This window comes from Mycteria americana, unplaced genomic scaffold, assembly GCF_035582795.1.
Source record: "Mycteria americana isolate JAX WOST 10 ecotype Jacksonville Zoo and Gardens unplaced genomic scaffold, USCA_MyAme_1.0 Scaffold_43, whole genome shotgun sequence".
Classification (NCBI taxonomy): Eukaryota; Metazoa; Chordata; class Aves; order Ciconiiformes; family Ciconiidae; genus Mycteria; species Mycteria americana.
The window spans coordinates 468,153-494,428 of NW_027445630.1; the positions used below are offsets into that span (position 1 = coordinate 468,153).

Here is a 26,276-nt window from a genome sequence, read left to right on the forward strand (position 1 = left end):
TTACCGGGAGCGGGCAGTGAGTCACGGGGGGGGGGGGGGGGGGCGGGCCGGGACCGGGGCACTGGGAACTTTCCCCCGGGGTGTTTACTGGTACGGGGCTGCAGAGCACCCGGGGGGGGTCCCGGGACCGGGACAACGGGAACTTCCTCTCAGGGGTGTTACCGGTACCGGACTGCAGAGCACCGGGGGCTCCCGGTACTGGGGCAATGGGACCCCCTCCACCTCTGGGATGCCACCGGGGCTGGGCTACAGAGCACCGAGGAGTCTCCGGTACCGGGTGGTGGCGCACCGGGGGGGAGTCCCGGTACCCGGGTAGAGGGGCCACGGTCCCCATCCCCCGCACTCCCGGGATGGGCACGCGGGGGGGCGTGTCCTGGTATGGGGGTGTCGGCAACCAGAACCCCCGGGGGGGGTCCTGGTCCCTTTACAGGACCGGGGCTGACACCGGAGGCTGATGTCACCGGCGGGAACCGGCGCTGAGTCACGGCGGGGCCACGGCCACCGGGGGGGCAGTTCCCATGCGCGTTCATTCATTCATTCATTCATTCACTCACACCCCCCGTCATTCATTCATGCCCCGCCCCCAGCGCGGGGGGGCGGGGCCGGGGGGTCGCAGCCCTGGTTGTCCCCGCCCCGCCCCCCCCCCCCCCCCCCCCCCCGATCCCGGTGTCCCAGCCCGGTGCTTCCCGGTGCTCCTGCTGCCGGGAGGCCGCAGCCCCGGGGTCCCGACCGGGTTGTCCCCGGTGTCCCCAGCCCCTGTGTTCTGGTCCCCGGGGTCCCGCTGTCCCGGCCGCGCTCTCTCCTGTGTCTGGGCCCCGGTGTCCCAATCCCGGTGTCCGGGCCCCGGTCGGACTCTCCCCTCTGTGCCAGCTCCGGGGGTCCCGGTGCCGCGGCCAGGCTCTCCCCGCTGTCCCGCTGTCCCATCCCCGGTCCCGGTGTCCCCATCCCCACGTGCCGCCGCCGCGGCCGGAGTAAACACGGCGCGTGTCGCCCCGGCGACGGCGTTCCATGCCCCTGACGTCACCACGTCCGGCGTCCTTTGTTTACGTCGCGCGGCAACCGCCGTGCCCTTGGCAACGGGGGCGGGGCGAGCCCGGAGGGGGCGGGGTTAGGGCGGACGGGGGGCGGGGTTTGCGCCGCAGAGTTTCCCCCGCAGTTCGCGGGGCGGGAGGGGACACGGGGGGGACAAGGAAGGGACAGGGGGACACCCAGGCGTCCGGACTCCCCCAGTCCCTGGCTGCTGACTCAGCACAGTCCGACCCGGCTGCGGGGAGGGAAGGGGGGGGGCAAAAAATACACCCCCCCCGTGTCCCCTCATGCCCGGCTGTTGTCGCCTCATAGGCCCGTGTCCCTATCGCCCCCTGTGTCCCTTGTGCCCCCCCCCAAGGTCCCCCTGGTCCGTTGTGCCTCCCCATGTCCCCTCATGTCACCCCATGTTCCGCCATGTCTCCCACCATGTCCCTGTGTCCCCCCCGTGTCCCCCCGCTCTCCCCATGTCCCCCGCACAATCAAGCCCAGCTGTCACAAGAGTTTTTATTAAAGTGTGACCTTCCCCCCACGCGGGGGGGGAGGACACGGGAGGGACGACATGACCCCTGCCCCCCCCTCGAGTGACACCCCCATGCGGGGGGGGACGTGGGGGGACCCCGGCCACCCCCCCCAGCTGACACCTCGGGGGAGGACGGGGGGGGGTCACTGCGGCTTCACTTTGGCACTTGGGAGCTTGGCCTGGATCCTGGGTACAGAGGGGAGTTGGGGGGGGCCGGGGCACCCCAACCCCCCCGGGCGCACCCCAAGACCCACCAAGGGCACCCCTGGGCTGGGGTTGGAGTCCCCAGGGGCAGGTTTGGGGTGCATGGGGTGGTTTTGGGGTGCCCAGGGCAGTTTTGGGGGGCGGGGGTGCCCTCACCTGGCTCGGAGGTGACTCAGGTGGTTCCTCACCAAACTGACATACTGGTCGATCTGGGCCTGGGGACATTGGGGATGTGGGGGACAACTGGGGACATGGGGGGGGCAGAGGGATACCCCCTCGACCCTCCCCAGACCCCTGTGTCCCCCCATGTCCCCAGCCCTCTCCAGCCCCCGTTTCCCCCCATGTCCCCAACCCTCTCCAGCCCCTGTGTCCCCCCCGTGTCCCCATACCTGGTGGTGCCGGTAGAGCACGGGGAAGGTGAACGCACAGATGACGCCTGGACAGGGAATGCCATGTCAGGCCAGGTCCCCGTCCTGTCCCCTGTCCCTCTGCCATATCCCAGGCTGTCCCCATGCTCTGTCCCCTGTCCCCATGGTGTCCCCATCCCTGTGCCATCCCCCTGTCCCCAAGCACTACTCGTGTCCCCTACACCTGTTCCCTTGTCTCCCAGCCATATCCACACCCTGTCCCCTGTCCCCATGCCAGCCAGTGTCCCTGTGCCTGTCCCCAGGCCCCATCCCTGTCCCCTGTCCCCCATCCCCTCCCCTGTCCCTATCCTGTGTCCCTGTCCCCATCCCATGTCCCTGTCCCCATGCTCATCCCGTGTCCCTTATCTCCCATCCCTCTCCCATGTCCCTGTCCCCCATCCCCTGTCCACTATCCTGTGTCCCTGTCCCCATGCCCCACCCCTGTCCCCTGTCCTCCATCCCCTGTCCTCTCCCTATACCATGTCCCTGTCCCCATGCCACATCCCCTGTCCCCCATCCCCTGTCCCATCCCATGTCCCCGTCCCCATCCCCTGTCCCTTGTCTCCCATGCCAATGCCCTGTCCCCATCCCCTGTCCCCGTGCTGTTCCTGTCCCCATCCCTGTGCCCTCCCCATCCCGTCCCCGTCCCGGTGCCATACCCGCTCCCAGCAGCGTCACCCCGTTGCAGACGGCCCCCACGTAGGTCAGCAGGTAGAACAAGAAGGCGAACTGCGGCCAGAGCCCAGCGTCATGTCACCCTCATTGTCACCACCCCGGGTGACCCCCATGCCACCAGTGTCCTCCTGCCCGCATCCCCAGTACCCCCCATGCCCTTGTGCCTGTGGGGCACCCCATGTCCCCCTGTCCCTCAGTGTACCCTGTACCCCCATGCCACAGTGTCCCCATGCCCCCGGTGTCCTCCATGCCCCCCATGTACCCTGTGCCCCCAGTGTCCCCCACATCCCCCATGCCCCTGGTGTCCCCCATGTCTCCAATACCCCCCGTGTCCTCCATGTCCCCCATGCCCCCAGTGCCCTTCGTGTCCCCCATGCCCCCAGTGCCCCCCATGTCCTCAGTGTCCTCCATATCCCCATAGCCCCAGTGTCCCCAATGCCCCCAGTGCAGGGTGACGGTCACCTTGAGGGACTCGGGGAGGCTGTGGACGAGGAAGAGGCGGGCGAGGGTGCGGGTGGCAGCGGTGAGGTGCCGGGCCAGGCACCGGGCCCAGCGCTGCTGCTCCTCGGGGCTCAGCCCCACGGCCCCCTCCGGCTGCACCCTGCAACAGGAACAGGGACAGGGACAGACATGGGGTGGGGACAGGGACCACAGGGACAGCTGTGGGGTGGGGATGGGGATGGCAGGGACAGCCCATGGGGTGGGGATGGGGACGGCAGGGACACCCCGTGACATGGGGATGGGGACGGCAGGGACACCTACACCTCATGCCATGGGGATAGGGATGGCAGGGACACTCTGTGGGATGGGGACAGGGATGGCAGGGACATCTCATGCCGTGGGGACAGGGATGACAGGGCCACCCCATGCCATGGGGACAGGGACATCAGGGCCACCCAGGGCAAGGGGACAGGCATGGCAGGGCCACCCCACAGGGACAGGGACGGCATGGGCACCCTGTGCCACAGGGATGGCAGTGCCACCCCACGCCGTGGGGATGGTGACAGGCAGCAGGACAGGCAGGGGATGGTGACGGTGATGGCCCCGTGAGGGTCCCCGGCGTGAAACTCACCGGCAGGGGTGCTCGGGTGAGTGCTGGCGCAGCGCCCGCAGGGCAGCACGGTGCAGGCGCAGGGGCAGGGTGACACCCAGCACGGCCAGCGCCCCGTAGGCGCCCACGCTGACGGCGCTGAACCGCGCCAGGCACCCCAGGGTGCCCAGCGTCCCTGCCAGCACCAGCGCCGACCGCCCCGGCGCCCGCCAGTACAGCAGCTCCCAGACTGCGGGGACACCAGGGTTCCCACTACCACCCAGTGCTCCCAGTATCCCTTCCAGAGCCCCCCCGTGCCGTCTAGTGCCTCCCAGTACCCCCTCCAAAGGCTCCCAGTGCCCCCCATTGCCTCCTCCGGTGCCCCCCAGTGCCCTCCAGTATCCCCTCGAGCTCCACAGGGCCCATAGAGTGCTCACAGTGTCCCTCTAGTGCCTCCCAGTGCCTCCCAGTATCCTCCAATGAGCCCTCTCGGTGCTCCCAGTGTCCCTCCAGTGCTCCCCAATGCCTCCCAGTGCCTCCTCCAGTGCCCCCCAGTATCCCCTCGAGCCCCCCCCCCAGAGCCCCTCTAGTGCTCCCAGAGCCCCCCACTGCTTCCCAGTATCCTCTCCAGAGCCCCCCGGGTGCTCCCAGAGCCCCTCAGCTCCCCCCAGTGCCCCCCCCCCAGCACCCAGCTGTCCCCACCCCGAGTGACAGCCCCAGGTGCGGGGGAAGGGGAGCACCCACCCCACCCCTCCAGGGTGCCCACCCCCCCCGGGGTGCCCCCCGCACCCACCTTGGCCCTCCATGGCTCCCGCGGGTGCTGCTGGGTGTGGGGGGGGACGACTTTTGGGGGGGTCACCCCTATTTTTAGCCACCAATCCCGCCCGGACCCACCCTGCAACCGGACGCCTGGGTCCCCCGTCCCCCCCCGCCGTGAGTTCCCGCCCCACCGCGGTGCCCCCGGGCCCTGATTGGCCGCTCACCCAGGACATCAGCTCCCGGCGGGCTCGGTGATTGGTCGGGGGGCGCCGGGGGCAGCTCCGGAATTGGGGGGGGGTCTGGGGGGGGCGGGCACGGAGCGCCCCCTGCGGGCGGGGGGGGGAACGCGGGCGCTGCTGCTGAGGGAAAGGGGGGGGTGTCAGGGGGCTGCGGGGGGGGGGGGGGGCATGGCCCCGAGCCCACACGGGGACTCCCCATTGCCCTGAGAGCACCTCAGTCCCCCCGCGCCCCAGCCCCCCCCCCCTTGGGTACCCCACGACACCCCCATCGCCCCTAGCCCCCCCCCCCGGGGGTGCCCTAGGACTCTTCATATCCCCAAACCCCCCTTGGGGACCCCCCTCATTGCCCCGAGCCCCCCCAGGGACCCTCCATGACCCCCAGCCTCCCCCCCAGGGTGCTCCGGGACCCCCCCCCCCTCCATGGTCCCGAGCTGCCCCCCAGGGACTCCCATCACCCCGAACTGCCCCCCCAGGGACCTCCATCACCCCGAGTCCCCCCCATGACCCCCCATACCCAGGCTCATGGGGGTTTCCTCAGCCTCAGGACCCCCCAACTCTGGCAGGGCCCCCCCCACCTCCAGCTGCCCCTCGGGAGGGGCCAGGGGCTCCTCGGGACGCTTGGGGGGGGCCCTGGCAGCAAAGCGGGGGTCTGGCCCCCGAGGGGACCCCCAGGGGGGCCCCGAGCTCAGGCGGGGGGGACGTCCCCGACGGGAATCTCGGCGACAGCGGGGTCCCGGCTCGTTGGGGGGGCCCACCCCCCTAAAGGCGATGTAGGAGAAGGTGAGTTCCCGGGGGGGTCCCCCGGGTCCCGCCGCCGTCGCCCCATCTTCATCCTCCTCTTCCTCCTCGGGGGGTTCCGGTGCCGCCTGCAGCTCGGGGAAGTCCGACTCCTCATTGCCACCTTGTGGGGGGGATTTGGGGGAGTCAAGGGGGGGTGGTCTGGGCACCCCACATGCCCCCCTGTCCCCAAAGTTGCACCCCAAAATGGGGGGGCTCGACCCCACTCACCCTCCGTGGAGTCCGGCGTGGTGGAGGCCGTGGATGGAGCCTCTTCTGGAGGGGGGCAGAGGGGATGGGGGGGGCGTGGGGCCCCCCCGTGTCCCTGTTGTCCCCCCCCAGCACCCGGGTTCCCCCAGTGCACGGTACCCCCCAAACGTGCTCCTACCCTCGCAGTCCCCATGCCCCTCCCGGACACGCCCTGCCCCGGTGTCCCGCCGCCAGTGTCCCTGTCCGCCGGAACTCCTGGTGCCTCCATCCCCGGATCCTCCCGGGGCCCCATCCCGGGTACCCCCATCTCCAGCCACTCCCGGTACCCCCATCCCGGTTCCCTCATCCCCGGTGCCCCCCTCCGCGGCCACTCCCAGTGCCTCCACCCCAGTGCCTCCGTCCCCAGTCCCTCCCGGTGCCCCATCCCCGGTACCCCCATCCTTGGTGCTCCCATCCCCGGCACCTCCCAGCGCCGCATCTCCGGTACCCCCATCCCGGTTCCCGCATCCCCGGCCCCTCCCAATAGCCCCGTCGCCGGTGCCTCCACCCCGGTTCATCATCCCCGGCCCCCATCCTGGTGCCCCCATCCCCGGTGCCTCCATCCCCGGTGCCCCCATCCCCGGCCACTCCCGGTCTCCCATCCCCGGTGGCTCCATCCCCGGTGCCCTCATCCCCGGCCACTCCCGGTCTCTCCATCCCCGGTGCCTCCATCCCCGGTACCCCCATCCCCGGTCACTCCCGGTCTCCCATCCCCGGTACCCCCATCCCCGGCCACTCCCGGTCTCTCCATCCCCGGTGCCTCCATCCCCGGCCACTCCCGGTCTCTCCATCCCCGGTGCCTCCATCCTCGGCCCCTCCCGGTGCCGCCGCCCCTCCCGGTTCCCGGTGCCGCTGCGTACTGCAGTGGGCGAAGCCCAGGACCTGCCCCATGGCGGCGGCCCCCGCATGGGGCTCCCGGTTGCCCTCCGCCCCGTTGCCCCCGGGCCGGCCCCGCCGCGCATCACCGCGGCGCCATGGCGGGGCCCGCGGCGGCGGCGGACAAAGGGCGGCGGCGGCGGCGGCGGCGGCGGGGGCGGGGCGGGGCGGCGGCGGGCGGGGCTCGGGGCGGGGCGGCAGCGGAGAGCCGGGAGCCGGGCACCGGCACCGGATACCGGGCAGCGACAGCGGGCACCGGAGCTCCCCAGTACCCCTTGGAGTCCCCAGGACCCCCCCCCCGAGCCCTCCCAGAGCCTCCCAGTACCTTCGAGACCCCCACAGTATGCCCCAGTGCTGCCCAGTACCTGTCAAAGCCTCCCAATGCCCTCCCAGTGCCCCCAGTACTCTCCAGAGCGCCCCTACTGACCTCCCAGTGCCCCCAGTATCACCTCAGAGCCCCCCATTGCCCTTCCAGAGCCTCCCAGCACCTCCCCGTGCCCCCAATACCCTCCCAGAGCCCCCTAATACATCCCAGAGCCCCCAGTACCCTTCCAGAGCCCCCTCAATACTTCCCGCAGACCCCAGTACCCTCTCAGAGTCTCCCCAGTACCAGCCCGTGCCCCCAGTACCTCCCCGTGCCCCCAGTCCCCGGAACTGGAGAGCTCTGGGGGACACCGGGTAGACACTGGCGGGGGGGGAGCCGGGAGGGCACTGGGGGTACTGGGCACCCGCCCCTCCTCGGTGGGCGCACCGGGAGCCGTTGCTCCTTTAAGAAGGCGGGGGCCACTCCGCCGCCGTTACCGGGAGGGGCGGGGCCTCGCTGGGGGGGCGGGGCGGGGCGGGGTCGCGGGCCGGGACCGGCCGGTCCTCCCCCCCCCCCCGCGAGCCGCCACCGGAAGGGCCCGGCCCGGTCCCAGCGCGTCGCCGCCGCTGCCAGCATGAGGTGAGCGGCCAGGGCGGAGGGCACCGGGAATACAGGGAGTGGGCACCGAGGAGCACCGGGAATACCGGGAGGTGGCACTGGGGCTACTGGGCAGCACCGGGAACTGGCACTGGGGGCATCGGGCAACACCGGGAAGCACCGGGAACTGGCACCGGAGGGTACCGGCAGCACTGGGGGTACCGGAAAGCAGCGGGAACTGGTACCGGGAGCACTGGGGAGCACCGGGAACGGGCACCGGGGAGTACTGGGAGCACCGGGAATCACCAGGAACTGGCACTGGGAGTTTCCACCGGGGCCACTGGGACAACTGAGGGTACCGGGAGCTGGCGCTGGGGAGCACCGGGAACTGGTACCGGGGGAACTGGGGAGCACTGGGAGCTGGTACCGGGGAAACTGGGGAGCACCGGGAGCTGGTGCTGGGAGTACCGAGAACTGGGGAGCACCAGGAACTGGTACCGGAGGCACTGGGAGCACCGGGAAGCAGCGGGAGCTGGCACTGGGAGTACTTGGAACTGCCACTGGAGACACTGGGAGCACCGGGAGCTGGCACTGGGAGCACTGGGAGCCGTCCCAGTGATGGGTGGGACCCCCGGGGGGGTGGCAGCGGGGACACCCGGCCTGTGGGCACCCCTCCTCACGGGGTGCTGCCCCCCCCCGCCTCAGTTTCCCTCTGGAGGGGTCCAGGTCGGTCCTACATAAACACAGCCCCCCCCCCCCCACCCGGATGTCCCGGCCCAGGGCTGGGGGAGGGGCAGCGCTCGGACGCCGGGTCCTCTCCGCACCCTAAGGAAGTGGGGGAGGGGCAGGGCCCGACGCCTGGGTCCCCCGTAGAGAAGAGGAAGGAAAAAAGGGGGGGGGGGGGGGTTGGGGTGCGCTTGTGGGTTGGGTTCTCGGGGGAGGGGGGGAAGAGCCTATGGGTGCCCCAAGGCTGGTCCTGGGGGTGCCCCACTTATTGGGGTGCCCCATGCCTGGGGTCCCCACACGTGGGGGTCCCCAACCCTGGGGGGCCCTCCCACCCAGGGTTTACCCATGTGTGGAGGGGTACCCCCACCCAGAGGGTCCCACAGCCAGGAGGTGCCTGTTCTGGGAGGGGTTCCCTGCACCCAGGGGGTCCCAAACCCCAGGGGTCCCTCTAAAGGGGGGTCCCGCACCCAGGGAGTCCCCAGGCTGGGGGGGGTCTGGCACCCTGGGGGTCCTCAGATCCCCACACCAGCAGCCCCTGCACCCAGGGGGGTGACCGTGCTGGGGGATCTGGCACCCAGGGGGTCCCACACCTGGGGGTGCTTGTGCTGGGGGGGGGGTCCTGCACCCAGAGAGCCCCACCCCATGTGGGGATGCCCATGCCAGGGGGTCCCACCCCATGGGAGATGCCCATACTAGGGGTTGCCCACCCAGCATTGCCCCCCTGCAGCGAGACGGTGCTGTGCAGCGCCCGGGCAGCGGTGCTGCTCTACGATGACACCCACAAGCAGTGGGTGGCGGCGGGTGGGGGTCCCCAGACCCTCAGCTGCGTCCAGCTCTACCACCACCCCGGCGCCAACGCCTTCCGCCTGGTGGGGCGCAAGATGCAGCCAGACCAGCAGGTGAGGGTGCCCAGGGGGCACCCATGGGTGCAGGGGGGTGAAGGGGCAGCCTGGAGTGTGGGGGCTATGGGGTAATGCTGAAGATGGGGGGCTATGGGGCACCCATGGGTGCAGGGGGCTATACGGTAACACTGGGCATGGGGCATCCATGGGGGTAGGGGTTATGGGGGAACACTGGACATGGAGGGGTGGGTATGGGGCACCCATGGGTGCAGGAGGGGCTATGGGGCATCTGTGAGTGCAGGAGGAGTAATGCTGAGTATGGGGGGTGGTTTATGGGGCACCCATGGGTATGGGGGTGCTCTATGGGACAGCCACAGGCTCAGGAGGGTCTGTGGGTCAACGCTGGTCATAGGGTGGGCATGGGGCACCCGTGGGTGCTGTAGGGACTATGGGGCAATGCTAAGTATGGGGATCCTCTACGGGTATGGGGGGGGGGTCTGTGGGCCACCCCTGGGCACGGGGGGCTTGGGGCACCCCTGGGTGCGGGGCTGCCCCCCCATGCCTGTGGGTGCCCGCAGGTGGTGCTGAACTGCCCGCTGGGGCGGGGGCTGCGCTACAGCCAGGCCACCCCCCAGTTCCACCAGTGGCGGGAGGCCCGCCGGGTCTGGGGGCTCAGCTTCGGGGCCCCCCGTGAGGCCGCCCTCTTTGCCGCCGCTGTCCTGCGGGCCCTGCGGGCGCTGGAGGAGGGTAAGTACTGGGGGTGGGGTTGTCACTGGAGGCACTTGTGGGGGGCCTGACCCCGTGGCCTTGCCTTCTGTCTCCCCCCCCTCATCCAGGCACCCCGCTGTCCTGGCCAGACCCCGATGGTTCAGCTCCGGAGGAGCCCGAGCAGCAGGAGAGGTGGGGGAACCCCAAATTGGGGGTGCTGGGGGTGTCCCCCATGCCATGGGGGGACCGTGGGTGCTGGGGAGTGGTCCCCATGCCCATGGGGAACTCTGGGTGCCCCCCGGGGGGGGGGCATGGGTGCTGACCCTTTCTCCCCCAGACAGGCGCTGGAGGAGCCTGAGCGCCGCACGGCGGCTGCAGGTGCGTGACGGGGGGTCCAAGGCTGACTCCCCCCCAACACTGGGGATGGAGGCCCCCCCACAGAACCCTCCTTCTAAACCCCTTTCTTCCCCTCCAGGCACCCAGGCTGTGCCCGCTGGAGGCCCCCCGCCGCCCCCCGGTCCCCCACCACCCCCGGGGCCCCCCCCACCCCCCGGCCCCCCGCCAGCCACGGGGGTCCCGCCTGCCCCCCCCTTGCCGGTGGCAGCGGGTGCTGCCGGAGGGGGGCCTGGGGGGGGCTCTGGCTTTGCTGCCGCCATTGCAGGGGCTAAACTCAGGAAAGCCGGCAAGGTGAGGGGAGGGGCACAATTTGGGGGGGGAGGAGGGGGGGCAATAATCTGGGGGAGCTCTGCATCACCCCTCTTCTCCTGGCAGGATGAGGCGCCAGGTGCAGGGGTCCCCCCTGCACCCCCCAAGGGCGAGGGTGCCCGTGGGGGGGGTGGGGGGGGGTTGATGGAGGAGATGAGCGCCATGCTGGCCCGACGGTGAGGCAGGGGGGTGTAATGGGGGCGTACCCCACTCTGCCCAGCAGCCCCCCCAAGGTGGGGGCACCCCTGTGCCCACGCTGACCCCCCCTGCCTCCCCCCCCCCAGGAGGAAAGCCACCCTGCAGGGGGACAAGCCAGCACCAAAGAGGGACGAGGATGTCACCAGTGTGCGTGCCCCCGCCTCCCAAATACCACTTTTGGGGGGGCCCCCCCCATTGGGGGGGTGCTCTGTGTCCCGTCCCCCCCAACCCACCCCTCTCTCTCCCCTTACAGGACGAAACGGAGCCGGGCACTAGGACCCCGGGGCAGCCCGCGGGTGAGTGCGGGGACTACAACTCCCAGCGTGCCCCGCAGCCCGCCCCCATAGCTGGGCACGTTGGGAAATGTAGTCCGGCAGGCGGGGGAGCGTTGGTGGGGCTCCTTTATGGGAAGGGTAGGGGTTTGGGGGCCCAGACCCCCCCGTCACCCGCAGCCCTCTCCCCGCAGAGCCCGTGCGGAGGCCCTGGGAGAAGGCCAGCTCCACGCTGCCCAGGTGGGTTTGGGGGGGGGGGGGTGTCAGGTCCAGGGGCTGGAGGGGGGTTTTAGGGGGCTTTGGGGTGCCCGTGGAGGGGGGTTTGGGGTGCTGGCGGGGTCTCTAGTACCCCCAGAGCAGCATTTGGGAGGCAGTTGCTGGGCCGGGGGATAGGCAGGCAGGTTGGGGCATACCCAAGACGGGGGGCATCAGGGAGGCCTGGGGGGGGTCCCCAACCTATTTCCGCCCCCCCCCCCTCCCCCCCGCAGGATGAAGTCGGCCACCCCGGCTGCCCCTGCTGACCCTCCTGGCCCCGCCGACGAGCCGGACCTGGAGCGAATCAAACAGGTACGGGGGTCTGGGATGGTCTGGATGTGTCAGAGGGGGGCCCCCCCAAATTCCCTCACCCTGTGCCCTCCCCTCCAGGAGCTGCTGGAGGAGGTGCGGAGGGAGCTACAGAAGATGAAGGAGGAGATCATCGAAGGTGGGGGGGCTCACGGGACAAGGGGGTGGGCGTGGGACAAGAGGGGGGAATAGGGCATTGGGGGGTGGGAGCAACAGGGGAGGGGGGAGCACTTTGTGGGTGCTCCGGGTGGGGTAAGTGGGGGACCTCCCTCCCTGACACTGCATTTCCCCCCCCACAGCATTCATGGTGGAGCTGCGGAAGCGGAATGTTCCCTAACTCCCCCTCCCAGCCCCCCCCCAAGATGGGCCCAGATGGGGGGGTCCCCTCTACTTCCCCCCCCACCCCGCCTCACCCCCCCCATTTCACCCCCCACCACCCTGGGGGGGGCTCTGGGCCGGACTCTCTCAGGCTGTGCCTTACCGGCTGGGGGGGGCCAAGGCTGCCCCCCCCCCCACTGTGCCCCCCTCACTGCCAGTTTGGGGACCCCCTTTTTTTTATACTGGGGGGGCAAATGAGGGGTGCCCCCCCTTCTCCCCTCCCCCGGGGTCTTTTTTTAATGCCACTTTTGGGTTTTTCACTTTTTTTTTTTCTTTTCTTTTGGGGAGGGTGGGCAGGTTGGGCTGTCCCCTTCCCCTGCCACAAATAAATGCGGTTGTTTTGTACATGACACCCGTGTCCTTGTCCGTGCCACCTGGGGGGGGCCATCACCCAGCCGTGTGTGTGTGGGGGGTCACTGCCCCCCCTCACAGCAATGACAGGGACAGCAGGGGCTTTGCTTTGCTTTAATGGCATCTGTCAGCAGCCCCCTGCAGGATGGAAGCCCCACCCATTCATCATAGCCCCGCCCCAAGCAGCTCCCCACCAATCGCAGCCCTGCCACGGGGTTCTGACCCTGCCCCCAATACCCCCCCTCCCGGATAGAGGGCTCCGCCCTCCCCGCCCCAGTGACCTCCCCCCTATGGTCCTGGCCACGCCTTCGACATGTGCCCCCACCCATGACCCTTAGCTCCGCCCCAGGCACCACACCAAAAGGCCAGGTCCCGCCCCTTCAGGCCACGCCCCCAGCCCTCCTCCAATCCTCGCTGCAAAGGCACGAGTCCCCGCCCCCAAGTGGCGTGCCACCCGAAGGCTTGCCCACCACCGCTGGTTCCGCCCCAAGTGCCATCCCACCCCAAGGCCCGCCCCATTCCAGACTCCGGCCCCAAGCGGCCCCACCCACAAAGGCCCGTCCCCACTCCGGGCCCCACCCACCAGCATTAGCTCCGCCCCAAGCAGCCCTTCAGCCGAAAGCCAGGCCCCACCCCTCCCCGGGGCCCCGCCCCCTCTACCAGGGCCCGCCCCTAAAGGAAACCGCCGGCGGGAAGAGCACGAGGGCGCTTTTAATGGCCGGCTCCAGCGGGGGCGTGTCCAGCTCCGGCGGGGGTGTGTCCTGAGCCAGCGCCTTCGGCTCCGGGGGCGTGGCCGGCGGCGGGCGCGGGAGCGCGGCTAGAGCCGGCGGGGGCGTGTCCGGGGGCGTGTCCGGGCGGCAGGCGCGCCGCCATGGCGTCCAGCTCCTCCCGCAGCCGCTCCAGCCGCTCCCCCACCTCCCGCAGCGCCGCCGCCTGCTCGTCCTCCCGCCGCCGCGCCTGCCCCGCCTGCCGGGCGTACTCCAGGTAGAGGCAGAGCCCTCCCACGCCGAACACGATCGCTTCCCCCAGCAGCTCCGCTCCCAGCTCCGCCGCCGCTTCTTCGTTCAGCGGTTTGACGGCGGCGCCGCGGAAACCCATCAGCCGCATCTTGGCGCGCATCTCCACCCAGTGATACACTGCGGGGGGGGGGGGGGGGGGACACGGGGGACCGGCAGGGAGCGGCGGGGCACGGGCCAGGCGCCCCCGGTGGGTCTCCCCCCTCCGTTGCCGCGCCCCCCCCCCCGCCCCGCGTCCCTCCCCCGCCGTGTCCCGCCCCCCCGCCCCCCGTGTCCTTGCTCCCCGCCCCCGCGCCCTTCCCGCTCCCGGTGCCGGCCCCACTCACGCTGCGCGGGCGGGAGGCAGATGTAGGCGCGGAAGAAGGGGCTGGCGCGCGCCCCGGCCTTGATGCGGGCCGCCAGGGGGCGGCTCAGCTGGCGCGCGCCCAGCGTCAGCAGCTTGGCCAGCGGGAACGCGCCCGCCACCATCCTCCGCCGCGCGCGCCGTGACCTCACCGCCGCGCGACCCGGGGAGGGGCGGGGAGAGCGCGGCGGCGGGGGGGGGCGGGGTGTCCTCTCGGCCCCGCCCCGTCCCGCCGCTGGGACACGCCCCCCCGGCCGGATTTCCTCCCTCCCCCCGCCCCCACGCTCAAAGAGACCCTCGCCCGTCGGGGCACCCGTGGGTGGAGCTGGACACCTGTGGGTGACCTTGGAGCCTCCCTGGGTGACACTGGAGCACCCGTGGGTGATGCTGGAGGCCGCTGGATGACACTGGAACAGCCGTGGGGGACACTGAAGCTCCCCTGGGTGACACTGGAGCCCCTCTGGGTGACACTGGATCACCCGTGGGTGACCCCGGAGCCCCCCTGGGTGACACTGGAGCACGCGTGGGTGATGCTGGAGACTCCTGGGTGACACTGGAGCATCTGTGGGTGATGCTGGAGCAGTCCCAGTGACACTGGGGCACTCGTGGGTGACACTGGAGCTCGTGTAGGAGGCACTGGAGCACCCGCGGGTGATGCTGGAGACCCCTGGGTGACACTGTATCATCTGTGGGTGATGCTGGAGCAGTCCCAGTGACACTGGGGCACTCGTGGGTGACACTGGAGCATGCGTGGGAGGCACTGGAGCACCCGTGGGTGATGCTGAAAACCCCTGGGTGACACTGGAGCATCTGTGGGTGATGCTGGAGCAGTCCCAGTGACACTGGGGCACTCGTGGGTGACCCCGGAGCACCCGTGGGAGGCACTGGAGGACCCGTGGGTGATGCTGGAGGCCCGTGGGTGACACTGGAACAGCCATGGGGGACACTGAAGCCCTCCTGGGTGACACTGAAGCGTCTGTGAGTGATGCTGGAGACCCCCGGGTGACACTGGAACAGAGGTTGGGGACACTGAAGACCCCCTGGGTGACACTAGAGCACCTGTGGGTGCCCCTGGAGCCCCCCTGGGTGACACTGGAGCACCCGTGGGTGATGCTGAACCTCCTCCAGTGATGCTGGAACCCCCTGGGTGATGCTGGAACACCCATGGGTGACGCTGGAGCCCCTCGGGTGATACTGGAGCGCTCGTGGGTGACACTGGACCCCCCTAGGTGACACTGAATCTCCCTGCGTGACACTGGAGCCCACTTGGAGTGTCACATTGGAGCTCCCGTGTCTGACCCTGAAGTCCCCTGGGTGACATTGGACCCCCTTGTGTGACACTGGAGCACTCGTGGGTGACACTGGGGCACCCCTGGGTGATGCTGGTGCCCCCTTGGGTGACCCTGGATCCCCCCCTCTCGGGTGACCGTGGAGCCCCGGGACGTGTGGGGCAGCCTTCCGGCTCCCCCCACCCAAGACATGGCCCAGGCTCCACGCTATCACCGGGTCACGTTGCTCCGACTGAGTCCCTACCCGGGTCCCCCCCTCCCACCCGTGCCCCCGCCCCTCCCGGGGGCGGCGCAGCCGGAGCCGGTGCCGGTGCCCCGACGGCGGCGGAGCCCTGCGCCGAGCCGGTACAGGGCGTCCCGGGGGGGGGTCGGGGGCTTCAGGGGGAACGGGGGGCACCGGAGGGGCCCTCGGGGGTGTCGGGATGAAGGGGACAGGGGGGCAGCGGAGGGACACGCGGGGGGACACCCGGGATACTGGGGGGGGACCCGGGACACCGGGGGGGGGGGGGGGGGCAGGGGACACCAGGGGTGGCACCGGGAGGCACCGGCATCACCCGGGGGGGCGAGGGGGGTGTCGGGTGAAGCGGAGGGGACATGGGGGCACTTTGAGGGGCAGTGGGGGACATGCGTGGGGGACCCGGGACACGGGGTAGGGGGGACAAGGGACACCGAGGTGGCAGCGGGGGGAGAACTGGCATCACCGGGGGTTGGGGTGGGATGGCCGCTGCCCACCCCCCACGACGGCTGCCCCGGCCCGCGGTCCCCACGCGTGTTCGCGGACCTGAGAGGGGGGTGTCGCTGCCGGATGGGGGGGTGTCGGTGCGGGGGATGTCCCGGTCCCACCCCCCTCCCGGAGGGAGCCAGGCGTCCGGGCACCACCCGCAGCTCCCTGGTAACAAGCGCGTCAAAGGGCGGCGCCGGTACCCCCATCCCTCCGGTGCCCCCCCGGTACACCCCCCCCAGGAGCCGCTGTCGCTGTCATGGGCCACCGGGCAGTGGCCCCCCTCCTGCTCAGCCGGGTCCTGCGTGGGGCAGAGGTGAGACCCCCGCCCCTCCAGGACCCCCCAAACATCAACCCTGGGGTCCCCCCACACCCTGGGACCCCCCCCACTGCCACTGCTGGGACCCCTCCCAGGACCCCACCCCATTGCCTCATCGGGACCCCTACCCCACCAGGACCCCCTCCCCCCCGCCAGCTCCCACCTCCAGGACCTCCCCCCCAGGACCATGGTGTCCCCATGGTGGTGTCCCCATGGTGGTGTCCCTATCCTGGTCATGACATGGTGGTGGCCCCGGTCATGGTGGCCCCATGGCGGTGTCCATGTGGTGGTGGCCCCACGACGTTTGCCCCCGTCACAGTGTCCCCATGGTGGTGACCCCAGTGGTAGTGGCCCCATGGTCTTGGCCCCAGTGGTGGTGGCCCCATCATGGTGGTCCATGCTGATGGCCCCATGGTCTTGGCCCCAGTGGTGGAGGCCCCATCATGCTGGTCCCATAGTGGTGGCCCCATGGTGGTGACCCTGGTGGTGGTGGCCCCATGGTGGTTGCCTCAATGTGGTGACCCTGGTGGTGGTGGTGTCCCCACGGTGTCCCCCCCGCGGTGTCCCCTTGCAGGAAGAGCGCTCAGCCCAGGCAACGCTGGCTGCCTGGCGTGAGTACCGGCACGCCTGCGAGCTGCGCCTGCGCCTCGACCCCCCAGCACTCGGTGAGTGGGGATGGGGTGGGGACACCGGGGGGACACCGGGGGGACCCTGACACGCACCCCCCCCCCCCCCCCCCCCCCCCAGGACCCGTCTGCAACCGCAGCTTCGACATGTACGCCTGCTGGGGGGACGCAGCCCCCAACAGTACCGTCACCGTCCCCTGCCCCTGGTACCTGCCCTGGCACCACCGAGGTAATGGGAGGGGTGGCACCCACCCCGGGGGGCCCCGGGGGTGCCCCTGGGTGATGTGGAGTGATGGGACAGGGTGCTCAGTGCAGGGCGGGGTGGTGGCTCGGCGCTGTGGACCTGACGGGCGGTGGGTGACAGACGAGACGGGGCGGCCCTGGCAGGACCATTCACAGTGCGAGGACCTGGTGCAGGAGCAGCCGCTGCAGGTGGGGGCCCGGGTGCCATGGCGTGCCGTGCTGCGGGGTGCCGTGCCGCGGGGTGCCGTGCCAGGCCATGCTGGGCCACGCTGGGAGATGCCACGCTGGGATGTGTCATGCTGCCATGGCATGCTGTGCCGTGCCGGGCACTGTGCCGCTCCGCTGCGCATTGTGCCATGCTGTGCTGTGCCACGCTGTGCCCTGTGCTGTGCTGTGCTGCACCGTGCACTGTGCCCTACTGTGCTGTGCCCCAGGCTGTGCCCCGTGCCATGCCTTGTGCCATGCCACGCTGTGCCCTGTGCCGCGCTGTGCTGCACTGTGCACTGTGCTGTGCCGCACCGTGCTGTGTTGTGCACCGTGCCATGTCCCATGCCTTTCCTTGTTGCCGGGCTGCTCTGTGCCGTGCCCCATGCCATGCTGGGCCATGTGCCGGGGGCTCTGCCACGCTGGGCTGACACGTGCCATACCCCACGTTGTGCTGTGCCATGTGCCATCGGGCTGCGCTGTGCCCTGTTGCACCATGCTGTGCCGTGCATTCTGCTGTGCCGTGCATTCTGCTGTGCCGTGCTGCATCGTGCCGTGCCTCTTTGCATGATGCTGTGCTGTGCGGCACCATGCCATGCCGTGCCATACACCGTGATGCATTGTGCTGTGCCATGCTGTGTTGTATCATGCCATGCTGTGACGTGCGCTGTGCTGCACCATGCCATGCCGTGCTGCACTGTGCCATGCTGTGCCGTGCACCGCGCTGTGCCGTGTTGCACTGTGCCATGCCGTGTTGCACCATGCCATGCTGTGCCATGCACTGTGCCATGCCATGTTGCACCGAGCCATGCTGTGCCGTGCCGTGTTGCTCCGTGCCGTGCTGTGTTGTGCTGTGCCATGCCATGTTGCATCGTGCCATGCTGTGCCATGCACCGTGCTGTGCAATGTTGCACCGTGCTGTCTCCTGTTGCACTGTGCTGTGCCGTGCTGCACTGCACCATAGCATGCTGCACCACACCACGCTGCACCACGCACCGTGCCATGCCCCATTGCCCCATGCCACACCATGCCCTGTGCCACCTCCCGGCATGGTGCCACCTCCCTGTCCCCTGTGTCCCCTGTCCCTGCAGTGGCACGCCTGGCTGCTGGAGCAGTTCCGCCTCCTCTACACCGTGGGCTACTCCCTCTCCCTCGTCGCCCTCCTCCTGGCGCTGCTGCTGCTCCTGCTCTTCAGGTACCCGCACCGGGGCACCCCTGGGTGCTAGCGGGGCACCCGTAGGTGCTGCCACCCGCTGCCCCTCATCCCCGCAGGCGCCTGCGTTGCACCCGCAACTTCATCCACGCCAACCTCTTCCTCTCCTTTGTGCTGCGGGCGGGCGCCATCCTGACGCGGGACGCGCTGCTGCAACGTCGCCTGCGCCCCGGCCCCGGGGATCCCCTGCAGCTGCTGGGCCAGCAGGTGGGCACCCATGGGGGATGGGGGGCACCCATGGGAGGGGAGCATCCATGGGGAGGCACCCATGGGGGAATACCCATGGAGGGGGGCACCCACGGATGGGGAATGGTGGGCTGCGCTGGGATGGGGGACCCAAGGGTGGGTGATGGTCACCATGATGCTGGTGCCACCATGGTGCTGGTGCCACCACGACACTGGTGCCACCATGATGCTGGTGCCACCATGACGCTGGTGCCACTGCAGTTCTGGTGCCACCATGATGCTGGTGCCACCACAATGTTGGTGCCACCCCCATGCCGGTCCCTCCCTGACACTGGTGTCCCGGTGGCGGTGCGGGTGTCCCCGCAGCAGGCGGTGGCAGGGTGCCGGCTGGCCCAGGCTCTCACCCAATACTGTGTGGGGGCCAACTACGGGTGGCTGCTGGCAGAGGGACTCTTCCTCCACAAGCTCCTGGTGCTGGCGGCCTTCTCCGGCGAGCGCTGCCTTCCTGCTTTCCTCCTCCTCGGCTGGGGTGAGCCCATCCCCGTGTGCCCATGTGTCCCCACGTGTCTCCATGTGCCCTCCCCAACCTTGTCCCCATCCCTCCAGGAGCTCCTGTGCTCTTCGTGGTACCATGGGTGGTGGTGAGGTACCTCTACGAGAATGAGGGGTGAGGCTGCCAGACACCCCCTTCCTCATTTTGTCACACCTGGGGGACACTGGACACTGCGATGTCCCCAACAGGGGACCCAGGCATCCGGCTAAGCCCCCCCCCCGCCCCAGCAGGTGCTGGGAGAGGAACGAGAAGGCAGCGGTGTGGTGGATCATCCGCTGTCCCATCCTGATGGCCGTGGCGGTGGGTGACACAGTGGGGGGGGGGGTGGCCGTCCCAGGGCAGTGTCCCCACCACAGGGGGTGTCACTGCTGGTGTCCCCGTCCCCAGGTGAACTTTGTGGTGTTTGTGCGCATCGTTCGCATCTTGGTGGCCAAAGTCCGGGCGCATCAGGTGTCCCGTGGGGACACCAGGGTCAGGTGGGGACATCGGAGTGTGTGGGGGGACATGGGGGCACTGGGGATGGGCGTGGGGATGCCAATGACACGGGGGACACTGGGGTGTGTGTGGGGACAGTGGGGATTCAGGGACATGGGTCGCATACCCCATCATGTCCCCATGCTGTCCGTGCAATCTCCTCGTGCCCACCCCAGCCCTTTGCACGCCCCCCCTGAGTGTGTCCCCATCCCTGTCATGTCCCCAAGTGTGTCTCCATGCATGTCCCTGTCCCCGTAACACCCCGAGTGTGTCCCCAACTGTGGTCCCATACCTGTAATGTCCCCGAGCATGTCCCCGACCATGTCCTCATTCCTGTGACATCCCTAAGCGTGTCCCCAGGCGTGTCCCCATGCATGTCCCCATCCCTGTAATGCCACCAAATATCTCCCTGAGGGTGTCCCCATCCCTCCCCAAAGGGGTCCCCAGGGCTGTCGCCGTCCCCAAGCATGTCCCCAGGGCTGTCCCCAAGGGGCATCCCCATCCCTGAGAGTTGTCCCCGCGGGTGTCCCCGAGGCTGTCCCTGGGTGTCCCCAAGCGCACCCCCCCCACAGGCTGGCCAGGTCGACGCTGACTCTGATCCCGCTTCTGGGGGTGCACGAGGTGGCCTTTGCCCTCGTGGGGGAGGGGCAGGGTGGGGGCACCCTGCGCCTGGTGCGGCTCTGCCTGCAGCTGCTGCTTTCCTCCTTCCAGGTGGGGGGGGGCAACGGGGGGGCAATTGGGGGGCCTGGGGGGGCAATGGGGGGCTTGGGGGAGCAATGGGGGGCAATGGGATGGAGGCTGCAATGGGGTGGGTGCTCCTGTAATGGGGGGGGCTGCAATGGGGTGGGCCATGGGGGGGTACGATGGGGGGGGTGTGCAATGGGGGCGCTGCAATGGGGTAGGGGTGTAATGGAGGGGTGCAATGGGGGGTGATGGGGGGGCTGCAATGGGTGGAGGTGTAATGGAGGGGTGTGATGGGGGGGTGATGGGGGGGCTGCAATGGGTGGAGGTGTAATGGAGGGGTGCAATGGGGGGTGATGGGGGGGCTGCAATGGGTGGAGGTGTAATGGAGGGGTGCAATGGGGGGGTGATGGGGGGGCTGCAATGGGGTGGAGGTGTAATGGAGGGGTGCAATGGGGGGGTGATGGGGGGGCTGCAATGGGGTGGAGGTGTAATGGAGGGGTGCAATGGGGGGGTGATGGGGGGGCTGCAATGGGGTGGAGGTGTAATGGAGGGGTGCAATGGGGGGGTGATGGGGGGGCTGCAATGGGGTGGAGGTGTAATGGAGGGGTGCAATGGGGGGGTGATGGGGGGGCTGCAAAGGGGTGGGTGCTTCTGCAATGGGAGGGGCTGCAATGGGCTGGGGGTATAATGGGGGGAATTGGGGGGTGCAATGGGGGGGCGAAAATAGGGGGGTTCAATGAGGGCTGCAATGGGGGGCTGCAGGGAGTGGGTGCTGCAATGGGGTGCGGGTGCAGGGGGGGTGGGTCCTCAGGTCTGAGGAGCGCACATACGTGTGCGTGCACCCACGTGTCTGGGTGGCCCTCCACCCCGGGGTGCCCCCCGCCCCCCCCCCCCAGGGCCTCGTTGTCAGCGTCCTCTACTGCTTCGTCAACAAGGAGGTGCGTCAGGGCGAGTCGCAACATGTCGGGTGTGTGTGTGTGTGTGTGTGTGTGTGCATGTCGTGACGTGGCGTGACGTGTCGCGACATGTCCCGCTGCCTGCAGGTGCAGGCGGAGGTGCGGCGCGGGTGGCAGCGGTGCCGCCTGGGTGCCCCCGGCCCCCCCCGGGCCCCCCCCCGGGGCACCCGCCGCTACGTGGCCGTGGAGGGGCAGCGTCCGGCACCCCCCGATCCTGGGGGGCACCCCATCGCCGAGAGCTGCTGCTGAGGAGGGGGGCGGCACCTTTGGGTGCTGGGGGGGGGACATGGTGTCTCAGGCCTTTGCGTGCTGGGGGGGGTGCCCCAAAAGCTTTTGGATGCTGGGAGGGGGGTGTCCCTGTCACCTTTGGGTGCTGGGGGGGAGTCAGGGGGGCGTGTGTGGGGGGGCCTGACACCTTGGGTTGCTGGGGGGGAGGGTCTGGGGGTCCCTAACACCTTTGGGTGCGGGGGGGGTCCAGGACCCCGACACCTTGGGGCGATGATGGGGGGTCCCCGATGCCTTGGGGTGCTGGGGGGGTCAGGGGGTCTTGGGGGGATTCCTTGGCACCTTGGGGTGCGAGGAGGGTGGGTGTTGCAGGGGCATCCGGGCTGTGGGGACCCAGGCGTCCCCAGCTTTGTACCCTAAAGAAATGTGTGACACCCACGAGTGGCTCCTGTGAAATCACCTGGGGGGCACTCGGGGACTCTTGGGGGTGTCACTGGGGGGCACTGGTGGCTGGGGTGGGTGGCACTGGGTGCTAGTGGGCTGTCACAGGTGACCCGGGCTGGGTGTCACTGGGGAGGATCATCGAGGGTCACTGGTGACTGGAGTGTGGGGGGGGTGTCATTGCGGGTGTCAGTGGGTGACCAGGGGGGTGTGTGAGTCACTGGGGGGGTACTAGGGTGTAAGTGGGAGACCGGAGTGGGGGGTGACTGGGGGCGGGGAGGGGAGATGCCCGTCAACTCCAGATCCCCTCCACGCGTGGACTACACCTCCCGGCACACCCGTTGCGCATGCGCGGAGGTACCGAGCTGCACGGTGCCGGACTACAGCTCCCAGCTGCCCTCTCGCGGCGCATGTGCGGAGGGCGGCGGGTGAGCGCATGCGCGGGGCACCCCGGAAACGGCGCGGAGAGGCGGAGCGGCCGCGCCCGGCACCTGCCCGGTGAGCGGGGGAGGGGCGGCGGCACCGGGCGGGGCCCGGGCCACGGGGGGGGCGTGGGCGTGGGCGGGCGGCGCCCCGGGGTGAGGCGGGGCCCTGCGGGGCGGCAGCGGAGCCCCGGGGCCGGTGCTCGGTAACGGCTGTGGGGCCGTTGGGCCGGGGCCCGGGGGAAGGCTCATCCCGCGGGGGTGTCCCCGTGTCCCACCGGCGACCGGCGTCTCCCAGTCATGACGCACCGGGGCCGTGTCCGCGGCACACGGGGGAGGAAGGCGTGTCCCACCCGTGACACATCGGGGGGGCCCGCGCTCGTGGGACACCGGGGACGGGCGCGCCCTCGCTTTGCATTCGGGGATGGGGCTGTCCCCGCCTTGCGCGAGACCGAGGCCGCGTCCCTGCGTCGCGCGTGGGGACACGCGTGTCCCAATGTCGCGCGGGGGGGGCGGGCGTGTCCCCGCGTCACACCTGGGGCGCAGACAAGGCCCGGCCTCGCGTCACCCACGAGGGTCATCGGCTTTGCCCCCCCGGGGAGGTGTGGGTCGGGCGGAACCCCCCCGCGGCCACGCGGGACCGTGTCCGCGCCCCTCCCGTCTCCGCGGCCCGGGGGGGCGGGGACACCCGGCCACGCCCCCTCGCCGGTCGCGCCCCTCCGCCGGCCACGCCCCTGGCCCACCGCGCTGCTGCCGTCCATATATGGGCATGGCCCGAACGCGGCTCCCTGATTGGCCGCTGCCTCGCGCGCAGGGCCTGTCAACAAACGGCTGCCGCCGCCAGTCGTTAAAAGGGCGGGGCGGCGCGGGGTGGGCGGGGCCCATCTCCGGGGGCGCCGGGGCCGCTTTAAAGGGCCCCTGTGGGGGGAGCCGGCGGTGCCGGTGAGGGGGCGGGGCTTTGTGAGGGGGCGGGGCCTTCTGAGCTGGGTGAGCGAGTAGGCGGGGCGTGTGAGGGTGTGTGCAAGGGGGGAGGAGCCGGGGGGGCACAGCCCGGGCAGTGCCCCGGTGCCCACCCCGGTGACCCCTGTGCGGCCCAGTAACGGTACTGGGAATGGCCCAGGAGTGGCCCCGTGCTTGCCCCGCCGGCACCATGGTGTCCCCAAGGCCCCACACCGGCCCTGCCAGCCCCATACTGTCCCCATACTGTCCCCATACTGTCCCCCCCGACCCCTACTGTCCCCATACTGTCTCCACCATCCCCATGAACACCCCTTTCTCTCCCGGCAGGCCTGGGCACGGGCACCGGCAGCCTGCAGCGTCAGCAGTGTCAGCAGTGCCATGCTGCCCTGATGGAGCCAAACGCCTTCCCCCAGCTGCAGCTCTGGTGCCCGCGGCCCTTCGGCACCTACTCCCAGAACAAACCATGCCCCGGCCCCGGCTCCAGCAAGAAACCCTTCTCCTGCCGTCCCACCGAAGAGCCCACTGGAGCCCAGGCCCCCTCCGAAAACACGCCGCCGGCTCCTGTCGATGCTGCCCCGGCTCCCCCGGCATCGGCAGAGGAAGGTCGGGTGCTGCTGGACACATGGTACGTCATCAAACCGGGCAACACCAAGGAGAAAGTGGCTTTCTTTGTGGCACACCAGTGTGGTGGCGGCATTGGCGGCGGTGGCACCGGCAGCCGCGCCAGCACCATGAAGGTAAAGGGCAACTGGGGCAGCGATAGCTCCAAAGCCAAGCGGCGCCGGCGCTGCCACGACCCCACTAAGAGCAAGCTGAGCCCAGCATGGGCTACCAGCGGCAGGGACCCGGCTTGCCTGCGTCCTGGTGAACCGTCCGCCACTGCCAGTGAAGCCCCTGACTTGCTGTCGGTGGCAGAGATGGTAGCGTTGGTGGAGCAGAGGACGGCGCTGGCGTTGCAGAGCTTCCCGCGGCCCTGCGGTGCTCCCGCCGCCCCAGTTGTCTTCGTGGAGGCGGCCGACAGTGAAACCAAAGCGCCGAGCAGCTCCGATTGCAGCCGGGTGGCCGAAGCCGTTGCCCACTTTGAGTCACGGCAGCGGGAGCATGGTAGCACCCGACCCAATGGGCTGTGCCGCCCGGGTGCTGAATGTGCCGCGGCCGCCACGGCATCATCGGCAGCGGGTCCCGGCGAGGTGCGCATCGCCTTTCGCATCTCCAGTGGCCGTGAGCCCCGTGCTGGAGCCGCTGCAGCTGAGCCAAGTGCTGTCGGGCGTCCTAATTGTGTCTTTATGAGCTGCGGAACGGCGAGCAGCGGTGGTAATGCCAGTGGTCGCGCCAAGGACAAGATCACCTGTGACCTCTACCAGCTGATCAGCCCATCCCGCGATGTGCTGCCGAACAACGTGGAGTTCCTCCTGGCCACTGCTGGTCCCAAGGGGGATGGGGATGGCCCCGATGTGGACATGGGGTGCAGCGAGGGGTCGGCAACTGCGGTCAAGCCGGAGATGGGCGAAGGAACTGGCGAGGGGTCGTCTGCGTCAGCACGGGATTGCACCTCTGGCTTCCACGTGGACGTGGTGGTGACGGGGGTGGTGGACCAATGTGTCTTCTTTGGCAAGGACAGCGCCAAGAAGATGAAGGAGGAGACGGTGCGGCTGCCGGCGGCGGCACAGGAGGATCCGCCGCCGGGACAGCTCTTCCTCCTGCCCATCCCTGAGGAGACGCCGGTAGCAGAGGACACGGAGGCAGGTGAGGAGCCGTCAGCTGTCCCCGACCCCTCGCTTTGCCGGTTGTACCGTCACGTCTCCCATGACTTTTTGGAGATCCGCTTCAAGATCCAGCGGCTGCTGGAGCCCCGGCAGTACATGCTCCTGTTGCCGGAGCACATCATGGTGAAGATCTTCAGCTACCTGCCCACCCAAGCGCTGGCCGCCCTCAAGTGCTCCTGTCACTACTTCAAGTCCATCATCGAGACCTTCGGGGTGCAGGCCACCGATTCCCGCTGGAACCGCGACCCCCTCTACCGCGACGACCCCTGCAAGCAGTGCAAGAAGCATTACGAGAAGGGGGATGTGTCCCTGTGCCGGTGGCATCCTAAGCCCTACCACCACGACCTGCCTTACGGCCGATCCTACTGGATGTGCTGCCGGAGACCCGATAAGGAGGCGCCCGGTTGCAGGGTGGGCTTGCACGATAACAACTGGGTACACCCGGCCACCCGGCGCGATGACGGCAGGTGAAGGGACAAGCGCCGGCAGGGACGGTGGTGGCGGATCTTGGGGACACGGAGGGTGGGAGTTGTCCGTGGCGGTTGCTGGAAAGGGTGGAGGAGAAGGTGGAAAAAAAAAATCGTCAAACCCCAAAACTTGAAGGAAAAAAAGAAAAAGGAACAAGGGGGGGGGGGGGGGAGAGGGGGTGGTGGCAGTGGGGGGGTGGTGGCAGTGTGGAGGGTGACGGCCCCATGGAGGGTGACATCTCCGTCTGGGGTGATAGCCCCATGGCAATGACCCAAACTGGGCTGATGGCCCCGAGGAGGGTGATGGCCCCGTGGAGGGTGACATCAGACCCATGGAGGATGGTGTCTCCCTCTGGGGTGATGTCCTGTCTGTGGTGACATCTCCGTGGAGAGTGACGTCCCCTCGGGAGTGACGTCCCCCATCTGGGGTGACCTCCTAGTACAGAGTGATGTCCACATTTGCGGTGACATCCCCCTCCAGGGTAACGTCTCTGGGGTGATGTCCTGGCCTGCGGTGACATCCCACCTGGAGTGACACCCGCCCCCTGCTGACATCTGTGGTGACATCACACATGGAGAGTGACATAACCACTGAGAGTGACATCACGTCTGGGGTGACGTCCCACCGGGGTGATGGCCCCAAGCAGGAGGGCGGTGGCCGGGCCCCCCCTCGCCCCCTGCCGCCGTGTCCCCGCTCCCGGGGTTGCCCGTGTCCACGCGCCCGCGCATGCGCTAGCATGTGGCCATGGCCACCGCGC

General features: G+C 69.7%; 5 protein-coding genes across 8 annotated transcripts; 3 read left to right on the forward strand and 2 right to left on the reverse strand.

Annotated features, from left to right (window-relative positions):
* Nucleotides 1-1,520: 1,520 nt before the first annotated feature.
* On the reverse strand, nucleotides 1,521-6,934 carry RTN2 (reticulon 2). Its single transcript, XM_075490054.1, is given in 11 exon segments — nucleotides 1,521-1,735; nucleotides 1,910-1,968; nucleotides 2,143-2,189; nucleotides 2,820-2,889; nucleotides 3,298-3,436; nucleotides 3,908-4,115; nucleotides 4,849-4,983; nucleotides 5,378-5,722; nucleotides 5,725-5,764; nucleotides 5,872-5,916; nucleotides 6,750-6,934. Coding segments are annotated over 11 exon segments (1,233 nt in total). The 5' UTR covers nucleotides 6,852-6,934; the 3' UTR covers nucleotides 1,521-1,692.
* A 655-nt stretch (nucleotides 6,935-7,589) lies between these two features.
* Nucleotides 7,590-12,409, forward strand: VASP (vasodilator stimulated phosphoprotein). Its single transcript, XM_075490059.1, has 13 exons — nucleotides 7,590-7,708; nucleotides 9,120-9,291; nucleotides 9,813-9,981; nucleotides 10,071-10,134; nucleotides 10,280-10,320; nucleotides 10,418-10,629; nucleotides 10,714-10,823; nucleotides 10,932-10,992; nucleotides 11,099-11,141; nucleotides 11,312-11,357; nucleotides 11,606-11,684; nucleotides 11,763-11,820; nucleotides 11,981-12,409. Exons 1-13 carry the CDS (start codon nucleotides 7,704-7,706, stop codon nucleotides 12,016-12,018), a joined length of 1,098 nt encoding a protein of 365 aa, XP_075346174.1. The 5' UTR covers nucleotides 7,590-7,703; the 3' UTR covers nucleotides 12,019-12,409.
* Nucleotides 12,410-13,101: 692 nt separating this feature from the next.
* Nucleotides 13,102-13,949, reverse strand: OPA3 (outer mitochondrial membrane lipid metabolism regulator OPA3). Its single transcript, XM_075490065.1, has 2 exons — nucleotides 13,753-13,949; nucleotides 13,102-13,546 (listed from the first exon to the last, which is right to left on the reverse strand). The coding sequence occupies exons 1-2, from the start codon at nucleotides 13,892-13,894 to the stop codon at nucleotides 13,122-13,124; spliced, it is 567 nt and encodes a 188-aa protein (XP_075346180.1). The 5' UTR covers nucleotides 13,895-13,949; the 3' UTR covers nucleotides 13,102-13,121.
* Nucleotides 13,950-15,178: 1,229 nt separating this feature from the next.
* GIPR (gastric inhibitory polypeptide receptor) lies at nucleotides 15,179-21,530 on the forward strand. Of its 4 annotated transcripts, none has more exons than XM_075490048.1 (14): nucleotides 15,179-15,403; nucleotides 15,969-16,095; nucleotides 16,673-16,763; nucleotides 16,846-16,953; nucleotides 17,035-17,156; nucleotides 18,263-18,366; nucleotides 18,444-18,591; nucleotides 18,937-19,099; nucleotides 19,177-19,237; nucleotides 19,354-19,423; nucleotides 19,511-19,599; nucleotides 20,170-20,308; nucleotides 21,178-21,219; nucleotides 21,325-21,530. In XM_075490048.1, the coding sequence occupies exons 1-14, from the start codon at nucleotides 15,249-15,251 to the stop codon at nucleotides 21,484-21,486; spliced, it is 1,581 nt and encodes a 526-aa protein (XP_075346163.1). In that variant the 5' UTR covers nucleotides 15,179-15,248; the 3' UTR covers nucleotides 21,487-21,530. The 4 variants fall into 4 exon arrangements, with proteins under 4 accessions (XP_075346163.1, XP_075346164.1, XP_075346165.1 ...); XM_075490049.1 differs by having other exon boundaries at nucleotides 18,940-19,099; XM_075490050.1 differs by having other exon boundaries at nucleotides 15,285-15,403; nucleotides 15,944-16,095.
* A 699-nt stretch (nucleotides 21,531-22,229) lies between these two features.
* Nucleotides 22,230-26,258, forward strand: FBXO46 (F-box protein 46). The gene is made up of 3 exons (XM_075490012.1): nucleotides 22,230-22,401; nucleotides 23,613-25,518; nucleotides 26,000-26,258. Exons 1-3 carry the CDS (start codon nucleotides 22,251-22,253, stop codon nucleotides 26,016-26,018), a joined length of 2,076 nt encoding a protein of 691 aa, XP_075346127.1. The 5' UTR covers nucleotides 22,230-22,250; the 3' UTR covers nucleotides 26,019-26,258.
* Nucleotides 26,259-26,276: the final 18 nt, after the last annotated feature.

Coding starts and splice junctions, on each gene's coding strand:
- OPA3 (XM_075490065.1), bottom strand. CDS start 13,894: ATGGTGGCGGGCGCGTTCCCGCTGGCCAAGCTGCTGACGCTGGGCGCG. Junction 13,547..13,752: donor CTGCCTCCCGCCCGCGCAGC/GTGAGTGGGGCC, acceptor CCCCCCCCGCAG/TGTATCACTGGGTGGAGATG.
- VASP (XM_075490059.1), top strand. Junction 10,824..10,931: donor AGCGCCATGCTGGCCCGACG/GTGAGGCAGGGG, acceptor CCCCCCCCCCAG/GAGGAAAGCCACCCTGCAGG. Junction 11,358..11,605: donor GCCAGCTCCACGCTGCCCAG/GTGGGTTTGGGG, acceptor TCCCCCCCGCAG/GATGAAGTCGGCCACCCCGG.
- GIPR (XM_075490048.1), top strand. CDS start 15,249: ATGGCCCAGGCTCCACGCTATCACCGGGTCACGTTGCTCCGACTGAGT. Junction 18,367..18,443: donor CTGCTGCTCCTGCTCTTCAG/GTACCCGCACCG, acceptor TCATCCCCGCAG/GCGCCTGCGTTGCACCCGCA. Junction 19,600..20,169: donor CGTGGGGACACCAGGGTCAG/GTGGGGACATCG, acceptor CCCCCCCCACAG/GCTGGCCAGGTCGACGCTGA.
- FBXO46 (XM_075490012.1), top strand. CDS start 22,251: ATGCGCGGAGGTACCGAGCTGCACGGTGCCGGACTACAGCTCCCAGCT. Junction 22,402..23,612: donor CCGCGCCCGGCACCTGCCCG/GTGAGCGGGGGA, acceptor CTCTCCCGGCAG/GCCTGGGCACGGGCACCGGC.